Source organism: Anomalospiza imberbis, chromosome 21, assembly GCF_031753505.1.
Source record: "Anomalospiza imberbis isolate Cuckoo-Finch-1a 21T00152 chromosome 21, ASM3175350v1, whole genome shotgun sequence".
Taxonomy (NCBI): Eukaryota; Metazoa; Chordata; class Aves; order Passeriformes; family Viduidae; genus Anomalospiza; species Anomalospiza imberbis.
Window position 1 is genome coordinate 9,813,073 of NC_089701.1, and position 20,359 is coordinate 9,833,431.

Below are 20,359 nucleotides of genomic sequence, written 5' to 3' on the forward strand. Positions count from 1 at the left end.
ACCACGATGAAGGTCCCTCCCTGCAGGAATCCAGGCAGAGCCTCTCAGGAGCAGTGAGGCTGCAGCCTCTCCCCATCCATCTGCAAACTCAGAGCCCGAGGCCCTCGGAGGAGCTCCAGCCATGTCTCAGGAGCTTTGCTCTAACAGCAGCAAACAAATTCACTGATTTATTTTTAGGGGTTGTTTTCTGTTTGTTCAAACAACATAACTCTAGGGCTGACCTGGATAAGACTCAAATTAGATATCCAAACATGCATTATCATCATCTTTTCCAAGTAGGAGCCCACCTTCCTTACCTTACTCCTCTGGCCTTTCCAAAGGAGCAGCACAAGTAAAACACGAAGTCAAAGGTGCAGTTTTATCTTTAAGGATAAAGAGTTTTGCTGCTTCTCAGTTATTTTACCTCCTGAACACTGCCCTGGAATCAAATCTAGGTTTTGAAAGATGCTGGGAATCCAGAAGCCTGACTCTGGAATTCAGCTTTCCCTCTGGTTTATCTGCACATGGCAATGGATGCTCCACTTGTGCCAAGAGCACAGGACACTTCTCTGAGCACCTACAGGAACGATCACAAGCTCTGAAGCCCCCCAGGCATCAGTCTGAGCTTCAAAAAGGGATATCACACAGAGAAATTGCACTCCTCTGTGCACTGAGGTACAGATGTTTATCTACACACACAAAAGCCATAACACCCTCACCAAACAGCCTCCCCTCCTCCAAAATGCCCCCAGCCAGTTCAGGCTGGCCTGATGGGGGAAGACTGCAAAGGCCACAAGGATTAACCTCAGAGCTGCCAACTTCCTGCCTTTCCAAAGTCAAAAAAGACAGACTGGCCTGGTGTACAAAGGGATTGCTTTGAAGAACAGGAACTGGAGGAAAGATATTTCAAGTATTCAGAGGTTGGAGTGGGTTTTTTTTTCCATGACACAAAACAGATTGAGCCCCCTTTGTATCATTTTGATACTTCCCTGCTGCAGAAATCCTGCTTCCTCAGCTGTTACTGGGCACTGACAGACTGCAGATGCTGCACAGCAAGCCTGATTCTTCCATTTAAAACCAGAGAAGCAGCATTTTTCAAGTTCCTTTCATATCTCAGCTTAATTTGCTGGAACGTCAGAACATGATCAGGATGAGGGATGGGACCCTTTTAGCAGCACATATTCTTCAAGACCTGTCTTGCTAGAGGAGAGGAAAGCACAGCCCTTACATGCCAGCTCAGTACCTCCAGCAAGCACTTGGAAATGGAACAGAAATTTCAAGGATGCTGCCTGACTGCATCAGGGGGAGAGAAAGAAAAGACAGCAATTGCAAAAAAAAAAAAAAAAAAAAAAATCCTTGCTCTTGTTTCGTGTAAGTGGCAATCAGGAAATGGTGTGAACCCAGTGCAGAAGGGCCCAGTCTGTGCCAGACAGGCTCCATCCAGGGCTGCCAGACACCAGGCTGGAGACAGGGATCTTGGCCAGCCCCCAGCAGAGCCCAGCACCCAGATCCCTCCTGCCAGAGGAGGCAAAGATACCCCCAGACCTCAGCAGCCCCTTCATAAACACTGACCATGTCTTGGCACTGCACCCAGACAGCACAAGGGGTCACCTGGTCACCCCTCTGCCTGCTGGAGTCAGCTCCATCAGAATAACTGGATGGCAGGTTTCAAGCAAATTCCCCAGACACATCCAACCCAGGAGGCAGCAGCATAAATCCATTTCCATTCTGAGATAACAACATCCTCCTGAAACCCCAAACAACTCCTCCCGGTAACGGTTTGTATTTCTCTTCCCTCTAAGTGCTCCAGAGGCATTTCAGAGCTCCAGAGGGTCACCACACTGTGGTTCACCAAAGCAGAGCACAGCTCCCAGGCTTTCAGCCATTTCCTCAACCCCTCAGCAGCTGAACCCCAGCCCCATGAAATCCTGCCTGTGCCTTCCTCTCCCCAGTGACCGAACCCTTCAGAGCTGCCAGTGGCTCAAGGCACCAAGAGCACCTGGAGAGGCTGGAGCTGCCCTTCCAAACCTCTCCTAGCCAAGGTCACAACGAACAATGGTTTTAGCAACAGTTTTGTTCCATAACTTACTTCAGAACAAGCATTTTCTCAGGCTGTTTTCTGAGCACTTCGGGGAAAAACACAACCCTGAATCCAATTTTTCTACATTTCAAGCTGTCAGCTCTGTGCCCTGTGAATTTTAAGCACTGCGAGGCAGACACACCAAATGAAGGGGATACCTGTGCCCCATTATAAACCACTGAAAACAACATTAAACATTGCAATAAACAACCTATTTGCAATCCTGGTGCAGTCCTAAAGCTCACTGCGTGATCTGGAATGATTTCAAAGCCAAATGTGTTTCTGTTGACACACAGGGACACACCAAGATGGCAAAAAAAAGCCATTTTTTCACAATAGGTGAAAATCTCACAATTTGTGAGGGGACTTGAAAGCAAAGACTGAGAAAGGAACTAAATGGCAGATGTAAAGAAGACAAGAAGGGATGAGTGTGGAGCAAAGAAACTGAGAAATCTCAAGGACTGGATGCGTTAGAAAGGGAAAAGACTTACAGACTGGCAGACACAGCCAGGTGGGAAAAATAAAGGGAAAATATCTTGTGTATTATCTAGATAGAAATGGAGGAGTGGAGAAACATTGTTAAGCAAGTTCTCAAGATATTACTTTTATCCTCCAACACAAGGAACTGGCCACAACAGCCAGAACAACTTGGGCCCCTCCTGCCTTGGGGTGCCCCTCCCCAGACTCAGTCCATGTTAAGTCCTGAACCCAACAAAGGAGCTGAAAAACATTTACTGTGTTCTAATTTATATGGGGAACATCAAGAGCCCAGGAAACTCCCATGGGATTTTCCTTCATCCCTTCTGTAACTTCTATATTGAGTGCATTTAGGATCCCATAGGGGAAACACTGATCAGTGTTTCTGGCAGTGTTTTCCTCTGGAGCTGCCTCCTTCAGGCAGCAAATTCCTCCCCTCTCCTCCCACACACCCTAGGAGCACACTGTCTGGGTGCCTGTGGTCAGGTTTAATAGTTTAAGAAAGTAACTCCCCCCATGTTTCCAGCTCCCTCCCTGTATTTGAGGTTCAGTGATCGATCTTAGGAGCTCACCTGCTCCATCTCAAGTTCTGCAGCTCTGCAGTGGCAGTTTAAAACAACATCCACACACACTTCTCCTCCATGTAGGGGTAAAAAGCCTCCTATCATTAGTTACCTATCTTAGCTGAGGAATAAGAATTAATCTTCCTTTACTGCTGGAACTGATTCCAAAGCACCTGCACCATAAAACCTCAGAGTGTCCCCAGGAGGTTCTGTTATTGCCCAAGACTGAACCCCAGGGTTTCATAACCACGATGCAGAAAAAGGAGATGCAGCCTGGGAAGGGAGCTGTCAGCACCAGGGAAGCAAACTGTCCATGTCAAGGACAGCACTTTGTTATTTCCACCTCAGATCTCAGCTTTTTATTCCTCAGATGTTGCAACACACACTGGAAGTTGAGCTACGAGGTGTCAATTCTACCACTGCACCACCAGCCAGCCCCCTCCACCCCCTGGAGCCAAACCTCGGTCCTGACCCAGGGGCCATCACCTAAAACCCTCACTAAGCTCAGATATTTTCTGTGCAGTCTTCCCTGTTTTCTCTCCCTGTGCTTCTCTCTGCCTTTGTGGACCATGGAGCTGAAGATGACATTGCACAAGGGATCTCAGCTCTTCTCCACAGCAGCAGTGCTGGAAAACAGACCTTCCCATGCTGGCACTTGACCTTGGGAGAACTAAACACAGCCCCAAAAGGCAGAGGTGCTATTTCCACCCTCCTTTCCTTGCAGCACATTCCTCAGTCATTCCCACTGTTGCATTACCACGTTACGCTGATGAGAATTTAAATGTTCATTAATTCTGTCAGCTTGTCATTTTTTCCTTAACGAATTCAAGCGAGGGAAAGAACAGTGGCTTCATGACTCGGCTCAGGAAAAAAATTATGAGAATTTCACAGGAGACAAGAAAGAAATTTCTATTGCCTGCAGTGAGCCTCTTTGCCAAACACCAGACCTGCACCATGGAGTGCAGAAGTGAAAGTTTCTGAGTTAAAATGGCAAAATCCAATTAAGGAGGAGGCATTGAGCATCTAAGTAACAGGGTAAGCACCAAACCCTGTCTGTTACCAATTACTATGAGAAAAGGACAGAATTAAGAAGCAGCTGCTCTCAGTCAGGATGGGATGACAAGGGTTTTGCTTTAAGGCTCCTCTCCGTGTTAGAGCAAGAAACCAAACAGAAAAACAAATCAACCCCCAAAACCTACTGGTATCTTTATTAATCATTTCTGACTCCACATATGAGCATACTGCAGATTCAGCTTCTGTATCCTGCCAGCTCGGCCAGCACTTAATTGCTGGGTGTGTAATTAAAATGCTGTGTCACCAGCCATGGAGCAGCAGCACCACATCCCTGTGCCTGCTGAAGGCAGCCAGCAGCTCCCCAGACAACCTGAGGTGGAATATCAGCTCTCACATCCCAGCACTTACTTCCCTAAAGTGTTTTACATGGGTAGATCAGGTCATCAGTCCCAAACTCGACTCCTCTTTTAGCAGGATGGAGCGGGGGAAGCACCACAGGGTTTGTTCCCAGGCAAGAGCTCCTCACCTCCCAGCCACACTTGCAGGCTAAAAGCACCAACAGTCAGAAAAGGAACATGATCTTCTCAAGATCTCAAAATCTGTTGCAAGTTTTTCCTTATGGTGTGTTGGGAGCTTTGCATCATTTCTTTTCTGCCTTGATTGCTCAGGAACGCAAAGGGGCAAAACCCTCCCAAGTAATGCTGCCACACGGGGCTCAGCCTCCAAGCAGAAGTTCCTGGAGATGCATGTGAGCATCCACCATGTGCCCAGGTGGCTCTGGGCACATCCCACCTGCTCCTTGCTTGACCCACTGTACAGGACAGTGCGACCTGTGCATCCCTTCCAGGCACCGAATGCAGCTCTGCCCATCCTGCCTGTGCCTGGGCTTTGTCCCAGTGCAGACACAGGACAAACAAATTCCTTGTGCCTTCTTGAAGAACAGATCAGTGTCTGGTGGCAGAGACAGGAGGCAGGATTGTCAAGCAGGTTTTTACTCAAAGCTGCCAGAGTGAGCTGGAGCTGCAGCCAAACATCACAGCCACAGCAAATCCTCCATGGTTTGTTCTCCCTGCAATCCCAGAGTCAAACCCAGAGTGCAGAGAGCCAGTGTGATCTCCTGAGAGCAGAACAATTGAGATCTGTCTCTCAGGGACTCTCCCAGCCTCTTCATCCCCGGGTAAAGCCATTGAGGAGGAAGATAAAGCCAGGCTTTAAGGAGCTCAGCAGCAGCCCACGAGTTTTTCCTTCTCTAAGAGCTTGGAGTGTGAGTGCCCTGCACGTGGCACAGGCTGCAGCAGCACAGGCAGGCACAGGAGACAACAGGAGCATCCATCAGACACAGAGATCCCATAACAAAAAGGGCAGAATTTGCTTCTCCTACTTTTATCCTCCCTTTCCAGAGGGCCAGAGCTGGAAACAAAGGAAAGGCAGAAAGGACAAGTTGCTGAAACAAGCCAACTGCCCAAAATGAAACGGTCTGAGCCACATCTGTAAAGTCAGCAAGAAAACTGTGTGCAAAAAAACCCAGCTACTTGACACATCAAGTGCTGAGGTGAGATAATAAGTTTGAGGAGAAAACTAAACAGAAAAAAGAGAAATGAAAAGACACCCTGATGAAATATCTATAAATATCCTTTGACAGCAGCTCCTCAGAAGAGGTTGAAATGCTCAGGGTGGGATTGCTGGGTTGCCTGTGCAGGGACAGGAGTAAAGATCCTTGTGGGTCCCTTCCAGCCCAGGATACTCTGTGATTCTGAACAGCTCAGCCCATTCTTCTCCCAAAGCCTTGGGATTCCCAGATAGCTCTGTAATAATTATTTAGTCCCTAGAAATTTTAGTTTTCAAACAGCTTTGCTAAGACAACCATAGCAAACCAAAGAAGGGTGGGCTGTATGTGGGAGGGCTAAAGGTCAGGACAATTATTTATGGAAGGTTTATGCCTTTGTTGCAGGGCTTGATGTGTCATTATTCTTGGAGCTACATCTCAAAGGTATTATTTTCCTAAACACAAATCCCCTTTCCTTCGTCAAACTCCACAACGTTTCTAACTAAAATTAAGTTAGCATTTAACAAAAGCAAAACACTGTAATTTTAGAACCATATCACTTCAAGTTGTTTTATTTTTATGCTCGTAGGAGAAAGAAAACCTTTAGTTCCTATGAGCCTTTTGTCATGACAAACCACAACGATAATTACTAGGAAGCTGCTCTTGCTAAAACCTCCCAATCCGGCTGTCACTGGGAAGCCAGACAAACATTCCCAAAATAACAATGAAATAATTGATATTACTGGAGTCACAGAACACAATACCTTGAACAAATACCCAGCAGCCAGCCCCTGTCACTGTCACCTCTCCCTGGCTGTGTGACCTGCATGATTCCTGCTCTGAGAGCAAGGTGGGAGGATACTCATGTCATTGTTACCCAGAGGCCATCAACACTCTGTGCAGAGACCCACAAAGACATCCTTAGTCTGACTGTGCTTTAGCCACAGGATGATTTTAAATACCTAATCTAATCTCTTCAGCAGTGTTAGAAACAGGCAATCTAAGAATTTATTTTGCCCTTCCAAAGGCAGAGGTTCAGAGTAATTCTGAGCCTTTACATGGTTCAGAACAATTTTGTCTTTTCCCCAGTCTCTTAATTATATTCTCACTTCAAAAAATCTTTATCTAACCACAATTTAGATGATTATTTAATGACTAGAACAGCATTCTGTACCTTTCCAGGGAAAACACAGTCACTGTCACACCATCCCTGTGCCAGCCTGGAACCCCTGAACAAGCTCTTCAGTCTGTGGCATAGAAAGAGTTTCAGAGAAGGAAGAAATATCCCATTTATCCACTCTGCCCTTAATCCTCTTCAAGTCCTCCCCATTCAGGGATGCAGAAATGAGCAGAGTGATGGCTAATGGCCCACGGCTCGTTGCTGAATGGGTGATGAGCATCCAGAGACCCCAAAGCCAACACAGCAGCAGAGCAGCTTTGCAGAGAGGGACAACACAGGACCAACACAGTGACCCTGCTCCTCCTTACCTCAGATCCTGCACACCCACAGGTGGGAGCTTGTAAATTAAGTAGTAAAATTAAAAAAAAAAAGAAAACCCAATTTGGCAAAAATTACAGCAGTGTTATAGAAGGAAGGAAGGGAACGAGCAAAATGTGCTGCCAGCAGTACAGGAGTGCACATATTTAGCATGACACAGGCTCTGGTAGAGGCAGAGATACCAGCTGGGAACAAATAACAAACCACAAATGCTCTGTATCAGTGGATGAGAAGCCTCCTGAGATACTTGGATAAAAGAGAAGCTTCCCTCTGCTGCTCTGCTTTGTGTCTCCACAGGACAGAGCTTGTCTAAGAAATGAAATCCTGAAACCAGCCCAGGTGAGGGGCTGTGAAAGGGAGCAGGATCAGGGCACCTGTGAGACACTCGAGGAACCAGCTCTGGCTGTCTCAGCACCAGTGACTGCTCAGGAGGAGCTGGCACAAAGGAGCTCCAGCCTTTCCTGCAGTGAAGGCTCCCCTGAAGCACGCGCTGGCCCAACGACAAAAATGTGATATTTCTGTGCACTTAAACAGACAGACTGCGTGCAAATTAGGGGGTTTATTTTTTTGAGAGCTGTATTTCAAAGCACTCCTTTAAAGCAGGACTTCAAGAACACAGTGATGGAGACAACGAAGGCAGCACTCGCTTGAGACAAAGGGCAACTCAATTCTGTCTCAACAGAAAACTCTGCAAGTAAAAAGGGATTCCAAAGAAAAATGCCAGCAGTAATTTATTTCTAAAGTTCACTTTAAATGGATGGGATTTCAGATGGAATTCTAACAGAGTGCTCAGCACACACCTTGTCCTCGTGTCTGCAAAAACACACCCTTCCTGTAAGGTAAGGCTGTCAGAGTGTATGGGTACCTGGGGGTTTGGAGGATTATAAAGATGAGAACATTCTCCATTAGAGGACACAACTCCTCTTAATGCTCAAACTTTGAAGAGCTTTGAAATACCGTGAGCCATTTTCTAATATAAGAATCCATAAGGGAAAAGAAATCCAGAGTGTAGGCCAACAGAAAGAAACGTCATCTTTCGTGCCCCAGTCACCTCCTGGTATTAAACCATTATGAGAGGCCTCAAGAGGTCACAAACACTCGTGTTCCTTCTGCAGAAATTCTGCCCAAATCCCCACAGCAGGCTAAGTTTGTGTAATTCCTCAGTGTCTCCTCCCCCAAATGCTGCCTGCAGAGCAGTGCTGTTTTCCCAGGATCTCTGTTATCCTGAGGGATCTGTCCCAGCCCAGGGACAGCTCTCGGATCTGGTGGATGCACCAGCACAGAATCCTAGAGCGGTCTGGGTTGGGAGGGACCTTAGAGCCCATCCTGTCCCACCCCTTGCCATGGGCAGGGTCTCCTTGCCCAGGCCAGGCTGCCCAGAGCCCCGTGTGCCCAGCCAGGCTGCCCAGGACAATGCCCTACCTGGCCCCTCCGCCGCCCAGCACCAGCGCGATGGCGTTGCCCGTCAGGACCCGGGCCAGGCGGGAGAAGTCGGAGTGACGGTCTGGAGCCTTCTGGAACACACGTTCATACATCTCCACCTGCAGAGGAGAGCCAGGCACGGTCACTGCGCAGCCTGCTAAAAGACACTGCAAAGATGAGGAGACTGGAGCTTCTCTCTTGTGAGGGAATGCTGGGGGAGCTGGGGCTGCTCAGCATGGAGAAGACAAGACTGAGAGGGGACCTCACCCCTGTGTCCCTGGGTGCAGGAAGGGCTCAGGGCAGGGACCAAGCTCTGCTCCGTGGGGCCCAGCAATGGCACCAGAGGAACAGGCAGGAACTGATGCCCAGGAGTTCCACCTGGAAAGGAGGAGGAATTTCTTTCCTGTGCGGTGACCGAGCACAGGACAGAGACCAGAGAGGCTCTGAAATCTCCCTCACTAGAGACACTCCAAGCCTGTCTGGACACAGTCCTAGTGACTGCTCCAGGGGACCCTGTTGAGCAGGGAGGTGGGACTGGAGGAGCTCCAGTGGTCCTTTCCAGCCTGAAGCTGTCAGTGATTCTGTGTTACAGCTCTTCCTCAAGGGAACAGAGGGTGGTGAACCGCCCAAACAGTTCTACTGGCCAGTAGCCTCTCTTGAGTCTTTTATAGCTGCTGGGAGTAGTACAGAATTTCCTTTAGAGCTCTTTCTCTTCCTTGACAAGGATCTGAAGGTCTTGGGAAGCATCCCAGACTGCCTCTTGTTTAGCACAGCTTTGGGAAGCACAGGGATGCTCCCAACAAAAAGGACTCTACTACAGCCTGTACATACTTTTCATTGGGACTCTGAGCTCTTTCAAGGTATCAAAAAACCAAGTCTGCATCCATAAATAAAACCTGGCTTCCTTCTCCCTGTTCCCAAAATCCAATTGAGGCCAAACAGATTTAAAGAGTGTGGTCTCATATTTAGTGGGACTCTTCTAAGAAAGATCCTTTGTTAATAACAGAATGGGTTTTCCTTCCTTACAGGTCTCCAAAACCAGTTTTTACAATTATGGTGATGATAGCTTTAATTATAATGAGAGCCAGAAAGAGACTGCTGACTATGGCAGGCCAAGACTTTGTAATTATCTATTTACCTTTGAAAAAAGATTACCTTGATTGGGCTTTGCAAAATTCAGAGGATTTGCAGAATGCATTGTTAAATCTGTGTGTGTAAGAATATGGTGGACTATCATTACCCCAGATCCCCTTTGTCACACAGATTACAGATCAAGTGAGAGACAGCAAGGGACCAGCCACCAAAGCAGGAATCTCTTACCAGCTTGGGCAGACTCCTTTTGGAGAAGACTCTGCGTGGGCAGTGGATGTGGAGGTGAGCAGAACACCAGCTCCTCATGTTGAGCCACTCCACAGTGCGGGATGGGAGGGGCCCATCCTCCTTATGGAGCAGGACCAGCTGCTTCTGGGCTCTCACTGCCGTGTTCTCCAGCATCCTCTCCAGCTACAGCAGCCATGGACACCCAAGGAAAGGGGAGTGAGTCCTGGCTGCTCCAGTCTCAGGGTGAAATACATCCACACCCCCCCACAGCCCTATGCCCACCTGAATCCAAGCCTGCACAGTCACAGCCCCCAAACATGATTGATTTAGACAACAACGCTGTTAACTCTGGCTTGCTCAGCACACAGAAGCCTAAAATCAGCCAAGGATTCAAACCTGAATGTTTTTGACTTGAACCAGGCCATTAAAAGCACAGCACAGGCAGGAGCTGCTCCTGCAATGTGAGATGCTGCCCGAGTCACACTCCAGCCCACAAATATTCAGTGTTTTTTATCTTTCCCTTCCCATCAGTCTACTTTTATTTTTTTTCTCCTTGTATTTCTGATTTTGATTTTTTGTTGTTGTTGTTGTTGTTTTAGGTAACTGCTGGCAGCTTGTTCTGCCTGTGCTTCCTGCCTCCCACATCCATGCAGGAAGAGCCCACACAACAGGACACACACGAAAGCTGCAAGTGGGACCAGCCCAGGCTCTTCGCAAGTCACACTCAGCACTTCACCATCCAAAAAAACCCCACCTGTGATTCCTTTTTAAAATTTCTTGGAAGAATTTTTGTCTGGTCAGAAGACTTTGGTAATAAAATATAAAATCATAAAAATAGATAGCAAGGGGAAAAAAATTACAGCTTAAGATCTGTAATAAAATACAATAAATTATTCATACACTGCAATTTAGATCTACTTTTCCTAAGCACACACCATGAATTTCATCCAGGCAGAAAAGAATTTCTCCCTCTTTGTGGAAGCCCATAGAAATTCTGAGGAGAAACACAAAGCTTCTAAGCAATTTTTGATTTACCATTGGCCAAAATGACTCTTTAGAGGAAAAGAACTTTGCTGGAAGTACTCCTACATAAAACTTGCCATCTCAGAGGATTCTCATACAATTCTTTTGTTATTCCTAACAGGCATTTCTCAGGAATATTTCATTATTTATGCCTCACTGGGTGTTAAACCCAGGAAAATACATGAGTGTGAAGCAAGCTGCTTTGAGCTGGGCTGTTCCCAGTGCCAAGAGGGGAAGGAGCAGCTCCCACACCTCTCCCACAGAGGGCTCCTGGTCTCCCAGCCCCACGATGAGGATGCAGTCGGCCTGGCGGATGCAGCGCTGGGTCCAGGGGGTCAGGGTGCTGTCAGCCTGGTACAGCACAATCCTGTGGATGTCCTCCTGCTGGCCCAGCCAGCTGGTCAGCCTGTACTCGTGGATGCTGGGGACAGACAAGGAAAACAGAGAATTCAACTGGTGTTATGTCACAGCTCCCAGGAGAAGAGAGGGGGATCTTACACTGGGAAAGATTGGCATTTCCTGCTCAGCCAGGATCTGCTCCCAGCTCCAAGCTCCTGCTGGCTATGTTTCTCCAGGATTTACACCATTAGACAAATACCAAGGCAGGAGGATACAGTGATGCCTCACTTCAGTAATGCTTCCACAGCATCCCTAAGCATGAACACGCTCAGAGAAATTCAGCTTTTTCAATTTCACAAGTGAGAAATTAACTGTGGGAAAAATCCACCCACACACCTGCACCAAATACTCCGGAAACATTATTGTCTCCAACACCTGGAGGAGAAGGCCCAGTGTATTTTAGAAGACAGGATTTTGTTCCCAAACTCTGTGTGTTTAGAAGAAAAGCCCAGTGTCTCTCTGCATTTCCCTGAGCAGGGACGAGGGCAGGTACCTGTCGAGAGCAGCAGAGCCCAGGCGCTGTTTGATGTTGTCACTGGTGAGCAGCAGGGCAGGACCTGGGGGAACAAGGAATTTCACCTGTGAGCACCTCAATTTGAGCTCCTGGAGAAAACTGCCCAGTGAAGCTGTGGCTGTCCCATCCCTGGAAGCATCCAAGACCAGGCTGGATGGGGCTTGGAGCAACCTGGGATAGTGGAAGGTGTCCCTGCCCATGGCAGGGGGTGGAATGAGAGAGGTTTTAAGGTCCCTTCCAACCCAAACCATTCTCTGATTCCAAGAATTCAATTCCACGAGTTTGCTTTGAAGGTAGTGATGGATCAGTGCATTGATCAGAGCTGGCACAAAGTCTTCACAAAAATTTTCACGTTTTTCTAGGAATACATCTTCCAATGCTCCCTATTCCCAGAGCTCTGTTAATGCATTAGTCACAACCTGCAAACTCTGTTATCCCATTCCTCAGGGTCACATAGGATCACAGAACCATGGAATGGTTTGACTTGGAAGGGACCTTAAAAGGTCCCTTTTAAGGGACCTTTTACTCATCCCATTCCATGGGCAGGACACCTTCCACAGGACCAGGCTGCTCCAAGCCCCAGCCAGCCTGGCTCTGGTGACAGCTCCTATTGCAGCTGCATCTTCACCAACTCAGCACTCAAAATATCACAGACCTTTACAGCCACAGGAAGGCCAGGATCCTGTTTCCAAAGAAAAAAGCTGTTCCCCTGACCTTCCAAAATACAGAACTTGCTCCTCCTGCATTGAACCAATTCCCCAGGTGAATCCTCTAGCTCTCTGCAGCATTACTACTCCTTATTCAACATGCCAACAGGAACCCCAAAAACATTCCCAAATCTGTAGGGCACAGTCAGACCCCCCAAAACAGACACAGGCACATCTGGCAACAACCTTAGATCTGAGCTGAATTTTGGTGCACATAAAGCTTCTTGCAGGCACTTTAGTTTAATTTTCTTATTAGCAATTCTAGTGCAGCAGCAATTTGCGCCATACGTGCAAAAAGTTGCAGAGTGGCTGCAGCTAAATTTAAAAAAATGCAAAGAAAAGAAAACTTAAGGGAATAACTGCACACATAGAGAAAATATTACCTGTCTCTTACTGAGAAAGAAATTCACATTTACAAAACATGACAGAGCAGTCACTTTTAATTCATGTTTTCATTGTGCAATCCCTCATTGTTCCATTAATAACAGAACTGAAATTTATGTACTAAATAACAAACCACTTCATTATGTGATGAGTCTCAAGGCAAGGCTATAATGTGTTCAGTAAAAACCAAGGAACTGTGAACAACCAGCATGGGAAAAGGTCACAAATTCACACCTCTGTGTTCAAAAAGCAAAACCCTGAGGTACAGATCTGGAATTGGCCATCCTGACCTCCAGGGCCAACTCATCTCCCCTGTCTTAGGTTGGAAATGCAAGATGTGGCTGAGGATGTGTGTTCTATTGCCATCTGTCAGAGCTGGGGCAGGTATCTTCTGTGCATTGGGCACTTTTCTTTATCTCTCCCACAGCCAATCCTCCCTCCAGGAGATATCTTCTGTTCATGGCCACTGAGTGTCCCTGCATGGCTGAGAAAATTCCATCATCCCTGGGGAGAGGCTCTGCCCAGGGGAGGAGCCAAGCATTCCTACCTGGATACAATCTGACCTTGGAACACCACAGCAGCCTTTGCCCACTGCATTCCCAGAGGAGCAGCTTTCTTCCCCACTGCATTCCCAGAGGAGCAGCTTTCTTCCCCACTGCATTCCCAGAGGAAGCCCAGGCCCATCCACACCAGCCCTGGAGCTTCAGAGGAAAACTCCAGCCTTGTGCAGGATCCCTGCTCCAGCAGAAGCACAGCTGGCACTGCAGGAGGGCTGAGCCACCATGGGATGGGACTGCTGCCACCTCCCTGACCCACAGGCTGCCAGGGCCTGCTCTGACTCTGGCAGTGGATTTTTTTTGTTGTTTTGTGTTATTGACTTTTTATTTAAATTTTCCTGTTAAAGAGCTGTTATTCCTATTCCCATATCTTTGCCTGAGAGCCCCTTAATTTCAGAATTATAATAATTCTGAGGGGGATTTACATTTTCCATTTCAAGGGAAGCTCCTGCCTTCCTTAGCAGACACCTGTCTGTTCAAACCAAGACATCCCCCCTCAGTGTTCAAGTCCTGCTGCAAAGACTTCACTCTGCTTTAATTGACTTTACTCTCAGACTCACAGAAGTTCCCAGGTGCCATTTTCCATCTTGTACTTTCCAATACCCAAATAACATTTGCTCTTTGCTACACTGATTATCAAGGAAGAGCTAACAAAATGGACAAAAATATCCCATAAGCAGAGACCAAAAGATAAAGCTGGTGAGAAAGCAGAGAGAAGAGGATGACTCAAGAACAGAATTTGACTTCCCCATCCTCCAATAAAAGTTCTGGAAGTTGGTTCCTATGAAAGCAACAAGTCCCAAGCAGAGGGAATGAGGAGCATTCCCAGAGCAGATCTGGGCTTAGCCTGCCCTTCCCTCCTCCCTCCATGGCTCCTTGAGCCATCCCACAGCAGGGAACAGCCCCAGTGCTGAGGGAGTGGGTTATCACCATATTTTTAACACTGGCAGATTCTTTCATCTGGCTCACTGTTCACCTGGTGTCAGTCTTGGTACAGCTTTGAAACGGCACAATGGGATAAGGGAGGTCTCCCAGAGGGAATACTGATGGCACTGCACAGGATAGAACTGCACGGGACACAGAGTGCAGGGCAATTCTGCAAGCATTCAGCAGCAGAGTGATCATCAATGTTCATTAACATGTCAGAGTTCTCAGTTAAATAGAAAAGGCAGGTGGATTAAAATTGTATTCCAGGACATGTGGCTTACAAAGCTTTCTGGCAGTGGTGGAAGTTTAGCTGGCAAAGACAAACAGCCTGGAATGCCAAGTGAGCTGAGGAATGCAATAGAAATGCTAAGTAAGAGAGACAACACCAAGGGAACAGCATGGGCACCTCTGCCTGTTACCCCCCTGCCCTGGGCTCTGAGATCCAGCAGCACCAGTCCCCAGTGATGCTCTGAGACCCAGGCTCCAGGGGGACACCGCTAGACCCAGGGGACACCATCAAAGCCAGTGACCTGCAGCTAGAACAGCTTTCATCCAAGGGGAGAGGCAGAGTTTGTAGGGCTGGGGTGGATCTTTGTGCTCCTTCAGCCAGAGGCACCTTGGCTGTGGACAACACCAGAACGAGCCTTGGAGAGACTTAAAAATCATATCCAGACTTCACTTCTGATGTGGGAAAGCAGCAGTTCACAGAACAGGACACAAACAAAGGTGCCCAGACAGACCCTGGCTATGCCAGCTCAGGAGGAGCCTGCCCAGCTCCCCATCCCTCCACGTGCCAGGGACACGGGACAAAGATTCCCAGACCTTCACTCATCCTCAGCATGGAACACAGGGATGCTTCCAACAGAACCAACCTGTTTTGTCTCAGAAATACCAACCATCTGCTCTGCACTCCCAGTTTCTAGCAGGCTCCCAATTAATCAGCCATTAAAACCCCTCCATTAATGTGACCAAGAACACCAACATATGTGAGCTCAGAAAACAGAACCAACAGAAGTGTTATCTCAACTAAACTGCTGCAAGCAACCAAGTAATGAAAAAATATCATTCCCATCCTGGAGGTTCAAGGCCAGGCTGGACTGGGCTTGGAGCAAGCTGGGATAGTGGAAGGTGTCCCTGCCCATGGCAGGGGTGGGGTGAGATGGGCTTTGAAGTCCCTTCCGACCTAAACCATTCCATGATTCTGTGATGACTCAAATCCACAGTCCTCAAACAGCCACACCTGCAGGCAGGAGTGACCAGCCCAATGTGCCAGTGCATCCTTAAAGGGCTTTGTCACAGTCACACACCTCTAACCACCCCCTCTCCAAACCTGGCATCAGCCTCACAGGCAGCTTCCAGCTGGAGCTGACATCCCTGCACCCCTCAGTGTTCTGTCAATGGGATCAGAACAGCTCAAAGTGAAGAACAGGAGAGGTGATGTAACATGAAATATTCCTCCAAGCCCTCTGTGTGTCTCTGACAGCAGCCAGCAGCAGATTGCTGGGGAGGAGTACCAGAGCAAGAAAAACCAAGTGCCATTCCCTGAGCCTCCAGCTACCCACAGCCTTCTCAACCTTTTGGATTTCTCAAGCCTGAGGTGGTGACTTTTGGTAGCCTGGGGGATTTTTCTGTCAGCCAAGAGCTCACGGGGATCCTGAAGCCCAGGTTTTCTGTGCTTCAGCTGAGAGAACTGCAGGCAGTGGCCTCACCCCAGGCCCAGGGATTGTGGCTTCTGGGAAAACCTCCTGGAGCATCTGAAGCTGCACTCCAGGGTCATCTGTTTTTCAGTACAAAACTAAGAATTCCATGAAACAGAAGGGGAAGGAAGGAAAAGCTGGCAAATGCCAGAGGTCTGGTTCATTTACTCTGCTAACAAACAAGGGCACTGAAGAGAAGGGCTGCAGCAAAGCTTCCAACCTCCTGCCCCAGAGAGGGGAAAAAAAACATCACACAGGACATAAAACCTCCCTTTCTTGCCAGTGAGCAAGAGACTCACTTTGGTCATTTATTTTCCACAAAACACCAAGATATGGAGGAGCAGGAGTACAGGTGTCCTAGTTCTAAGTCTAATAAAACACGGTCCAAAAGTTGCCTCGAGAAATGAGCGGCCCAGAGGGCAGAGAGTGATTTCTGAGGCTCAGAAATGGTTTCAAATCCACCTCACCTGAAAAATACACCCACATCAAAAGACAAGGCCAGTACAATATACACTATGGAAAAATTTCAGCAGAGCAAATTTACTTGCTTAGACTCCATTAAAAGAAAATTTACTTTTGGCCTAATAAAAGTCTACAAGATTATGTGGCAAAGTCACATAACTGATAAATGAGCTGGATGTCAGAGGATCTTGCCCAGCAAAAAAATACTAAGTGGTGCCAGGGTTCAGGCACCACAGTGAACATTTCAAATTTAAATCTAATCTGTGTGTAAAGACAGGCAGAACTGTTATTAAAAACTCCAATAAATTATTAGCAAAGATTTTTCAGTGAGCTGTCCAATACATTATACATTTTTAGAACTGAAAAGAAGGAAAATTTAAAGGGCAGAAAGGAATGAGAGAGACACATATGCTGGATTTGAATCCCTCCCTACTTCAGTTTGAAATTCTATGAGATCAGAGGGCTCCCACATAGAACCAGAATTTGCACAGCCATGTGGTATCTTTTAGCTGGTCTCAGTAAAGAAACAAAAAAATAGTCAGGCAAATACTTTTGAAAAATCTGAATATTGCAGAAGAGCTTCTTACCAAAAGATGCTCACAGCTCTACCAGGATTAAGAGGAAAAGAATTAATAATAAAAACAGACATCATGAACACTGACCAGAATTCATCAGCATGATGAATTGCACAGCAGAAAAGCCTGCCCCCCTTCCTGGCACTCCAGTTCAGAGCTGGAAAATTCTGCTCCTGCTTTCTGGAAGTCGGATATTGCACTGCCTCCTCTCTTGGAGACCCAGAGCCCCAGATGCAGAGGAAGGGCTCTCACACTGGAGCCTGCAGCACAGCCAGGGGACAGCAGGGCTGCAGCCCGGGGTCACTGTGCCCTGCAGGACCCCGGGGTCACTGTGCCCTGCAGGACCCTGGGTCACTGTGCCCTGCAGGACCCTGGGTCATTGTGTCCTGCAGGACCCCGGGGTCACTGTGCCCTGCAGGACCCTGGGTCACTGTGCCCTGCAGGACCCTGGGTCACTGTGCCCCCCAGGACCCCGGGGTCACTGTGCCCTGCAGGACCCTGGGTCACTGTGCCCTGCAGGACCCTGGGTCATTGTGTCCTGCAGGACCCCGGGGTCACTGTGCCCTGCAGGACCCTGGGTCACTGTGCCCTGCAGGACCCTGGGTCACTGTGCCCCCCAGGACCCCGGGGTCACTGTGCCCTGCAGGACCCTGGGTCACTGTGCCCCCCAGGACCCCGGGGTCACTGTGCCCCCCAGGACCCCGGGGTCACTGTGCCCTGCAGGACCCTGGGGTCACTGTGCCCTGCAGGACCCTGGGTCACTGTGCCCTGCAGGACCCCGGGGTCACTGTGCCCTGCAGGACCCTGGGTCATTGTGTCCTGCAGGACCCTGGGGTCACTGTGCCCCCCAGGACCCCGGGGTCACTGTGCCCTGCAGGACCCTGGGGTCACTGTGCCCTGCAGGACCCTGGGTCATTGTGTCCTGCAGGACCCTGGGGTCACTGTGCCCTGCAGGACCCTGGGTCACTGTGCCCCCCAGGACCCCGGGGTCACTGTGCCCTGCAGGACCCTGGGTCACTGTGCCCCCCAGGACCCCGGGGTCACTGTGCCCTGCAGGACCCTGGGTCACTGTGCCCCCCAGGACCCCGGGGTCACTGTGCCCTGCAGGACCCCGGGGTCACTGTGCCCTGCAGGACCCTGGGGTCACTGTGCCCTGCAGGACCCTGGGGTCACTGTGCCCTGCAGGACCCTGGGTCACTGTGCCCCCCAGGACCCCGGGGTCACTGTGCCCCCCAGGACCCCGGGGTCACTGTGCCCTGCAGGACCCCGGGGTCACTGTGCCCTGCAGGACCCTGGGTCACTGTGCCCTGCAGGATCCTGGGTCACTGTGCCCTGCAGGACCCCGGGGTCACTGTGCCCTGCAGGACCCTGGGTCACTGTGCCCTGCAGGACCCTGGGGTCACTGTGCCCTGCAGGATCCTGGGGTCACTGTGCCCTGCAGGACCCTGGGTCACTGTGCCCTGCAGGACCCTGGGTCATTGTGTCCTGCAGGACCCTGGGTCACTGTGCCCTGCAGGACCTTGTGGTCACTGTGCCCTGCAGGACCCTGGGTCACTGTGCCCCGCAGGACCCTGGGGTCACTGTGCCCTGCAGGACCTTCTGCTCTGCCCACAGAGCTCAGAGCATTTCTATTCTATCTCTGTCTCAAGATGAAGGCAGGTCCAGCTGCTGCTTCCAGGCCCCAAATAAACCTTTCATCCCACAGCTTGTGAGAGCAGCAGAGCTGCCCCAGCCCTGGCCCAGCACAGGGAGGAGCTGGAGCTGCTGGAGAGATCCAGAGCAGGCACCAGGGGGATCAGAGGGATGGAGCAGCTCTGCTGGGAGGGAAGGCTGGCACAGCTGGCATTGTTCACCTGGAGGGGAGAAGCTTTGGGGTGAGCTCAGTGGGACCTTGCAGAGCCTGAAGGTACAGGAAAGATGGAGAGAGACTGTCCCAGGGCCTGGAATGCCAGGACACAGGGAATGGCTTCCCACTGTCAGATTGCAGGGTTGGATGGGATATTGGGAAGGAATTGCTCCTTGTGAGAGTGGGCAGGCCCTGGCACAGGGTGCCCAGAGCAGCTGGGGATGCCACTGGATCCCTGGCAGTGCCCAAGGCCAGGCTGGACAGGGCTGGGAGCAGCCTGGGACACTGGGAGGTGTCCCTGCCCATGGGGACACTGGATGAGCTTTAAGGTCTCTTCCAACCCAGACCATTCTGTGATTGGAAGCTCCATGGAAGCACAAACATGCCTTAGCATTTAACTGGGACACAATCCCACTGTCTGGAAACAATATGTGAATTATCATAAATCACAGAAACACCAAATGTCAAAGGAACCAGCACAAATGGGCTGGGGAGAGCTGTAGGTGCTTCCACACACTGGTGCTCCCTGTGTGCAGAATGCACCCCTGATGGAGAGCAGGTTGCTCACCTGAGCTGCTCCCATTACAAATCAAAACATTAAAAAAAAAAAAAAGAAATTTGAAAAAAAAAATTAAACCCACAAAAAAGAATTAAGCAATGAAACCACTAAGTCCTGTCTCATTACAGGCAAAAGTGGATTTTTATTTTCTGGGGGAAGGAAGATTCTGAGTACTTTTCCAGTTTTTGTGGACAGTAAATATTCACTATCAAACTGAGATTTTCTAGTTGTCGTTACTTTTAATAATACAGAAGTAGCTAAAAATTACCAAGACAAGCCCCAAAATCCTATTGAATAAATTCATCTGCAACCAGCTCCAACTCCAAGCACTGCCCATAGCCTTGTCATTGCCAATTCCAGGAGAAGGAAAACCACTTCCTTAAGTGTTATATTGTGTTACAACCCAGCCTGCATTCCCACCAGGACTGGGGTCAGCCTGCATCCCAAGGCCAGGCTCCTTCCCAGCAGCAGATGATTCTTGCAATGGTCTCAGTGTTCCTCCCTGCATCCTCCTCATTCGTTCTATCCTCATCTCCAACCTGCAGCAGGGGAATTCAAGGCATCACTGCAATAACCACCTAAATTTATATTAACAGGAAGGGGAAGGAATTTTCTGTAATAAATATATTAAGTTGCAGAAGAAAACTAAAACCAGCTGTTCTCCCCACATATTAAGGCTGCTCTCCACTGCTCTGGAACATATTTGAAGCCCAGAGCAATGAAATTATACAGATCAAATGTTAAATATGGATTAAATGTTAAGTCAAGTATTGTAATCAGATGCTGCCATTTAACTTACAATTACAAAAA

The 20,359-nt window shown here is 48.9% G+C and overlaps 1 protein-coding gene and 1 long non-coding RNA gene across 3 annotated transcripts in view; one reads left to right on the forward strand and one right to left on the reverse strand.

Moving 5' to 3' along the window:
* PNPLA7 (patatin like phospholipase domain containing 7) overlaps positions 1 to 20,359 on the reverse strand; it is a 129,874-nt gene that overhangs the window by 38,877 nt on the left and 70,638 nt on the right. For both annotated transcript variants that reach the window (XM_068211544.1, XM_068211543.1), the window contains exons 23-26: positions 11,815 to 11,878; positions 11,175 to 11,343; positions 9,900 to 10,082; positions 8,580 to 8,698 (exon numbers count right to left, since the gene is read on the reverse strand). In XM_068211544.1, coding sequence (XP_068067645.1) covers positions 8,580 to 8,698; positions 9,900 to 10,082; positions 11,175 to 11,343; positions 11,815 to 11,878 — 535 coding nt within the window. The remainder of the gene's footprint in view (positions 1 to 8,579; positions 8,699 to 9,899; positions 10,083 to 11,174; positions 11,344 to 11,814; positions 11,879 to 20,359) is intronic.
* LOC137486356 (uncharacterized) overlaps positions 11,894 to 20,359 on the forward strand; it is a 96,329-nt gene continuing 87,863 nt past the window's right edge. The window contains exon 1 of the long non-coding RNA XR_011005701.1: positions 11,894 to 12,043. This is a non-coding gene — a long non-coding RNA (uncharacterized lncRNA). The remainder of the gene's footprint in view (positions 12,044 to 20,359) is intronic.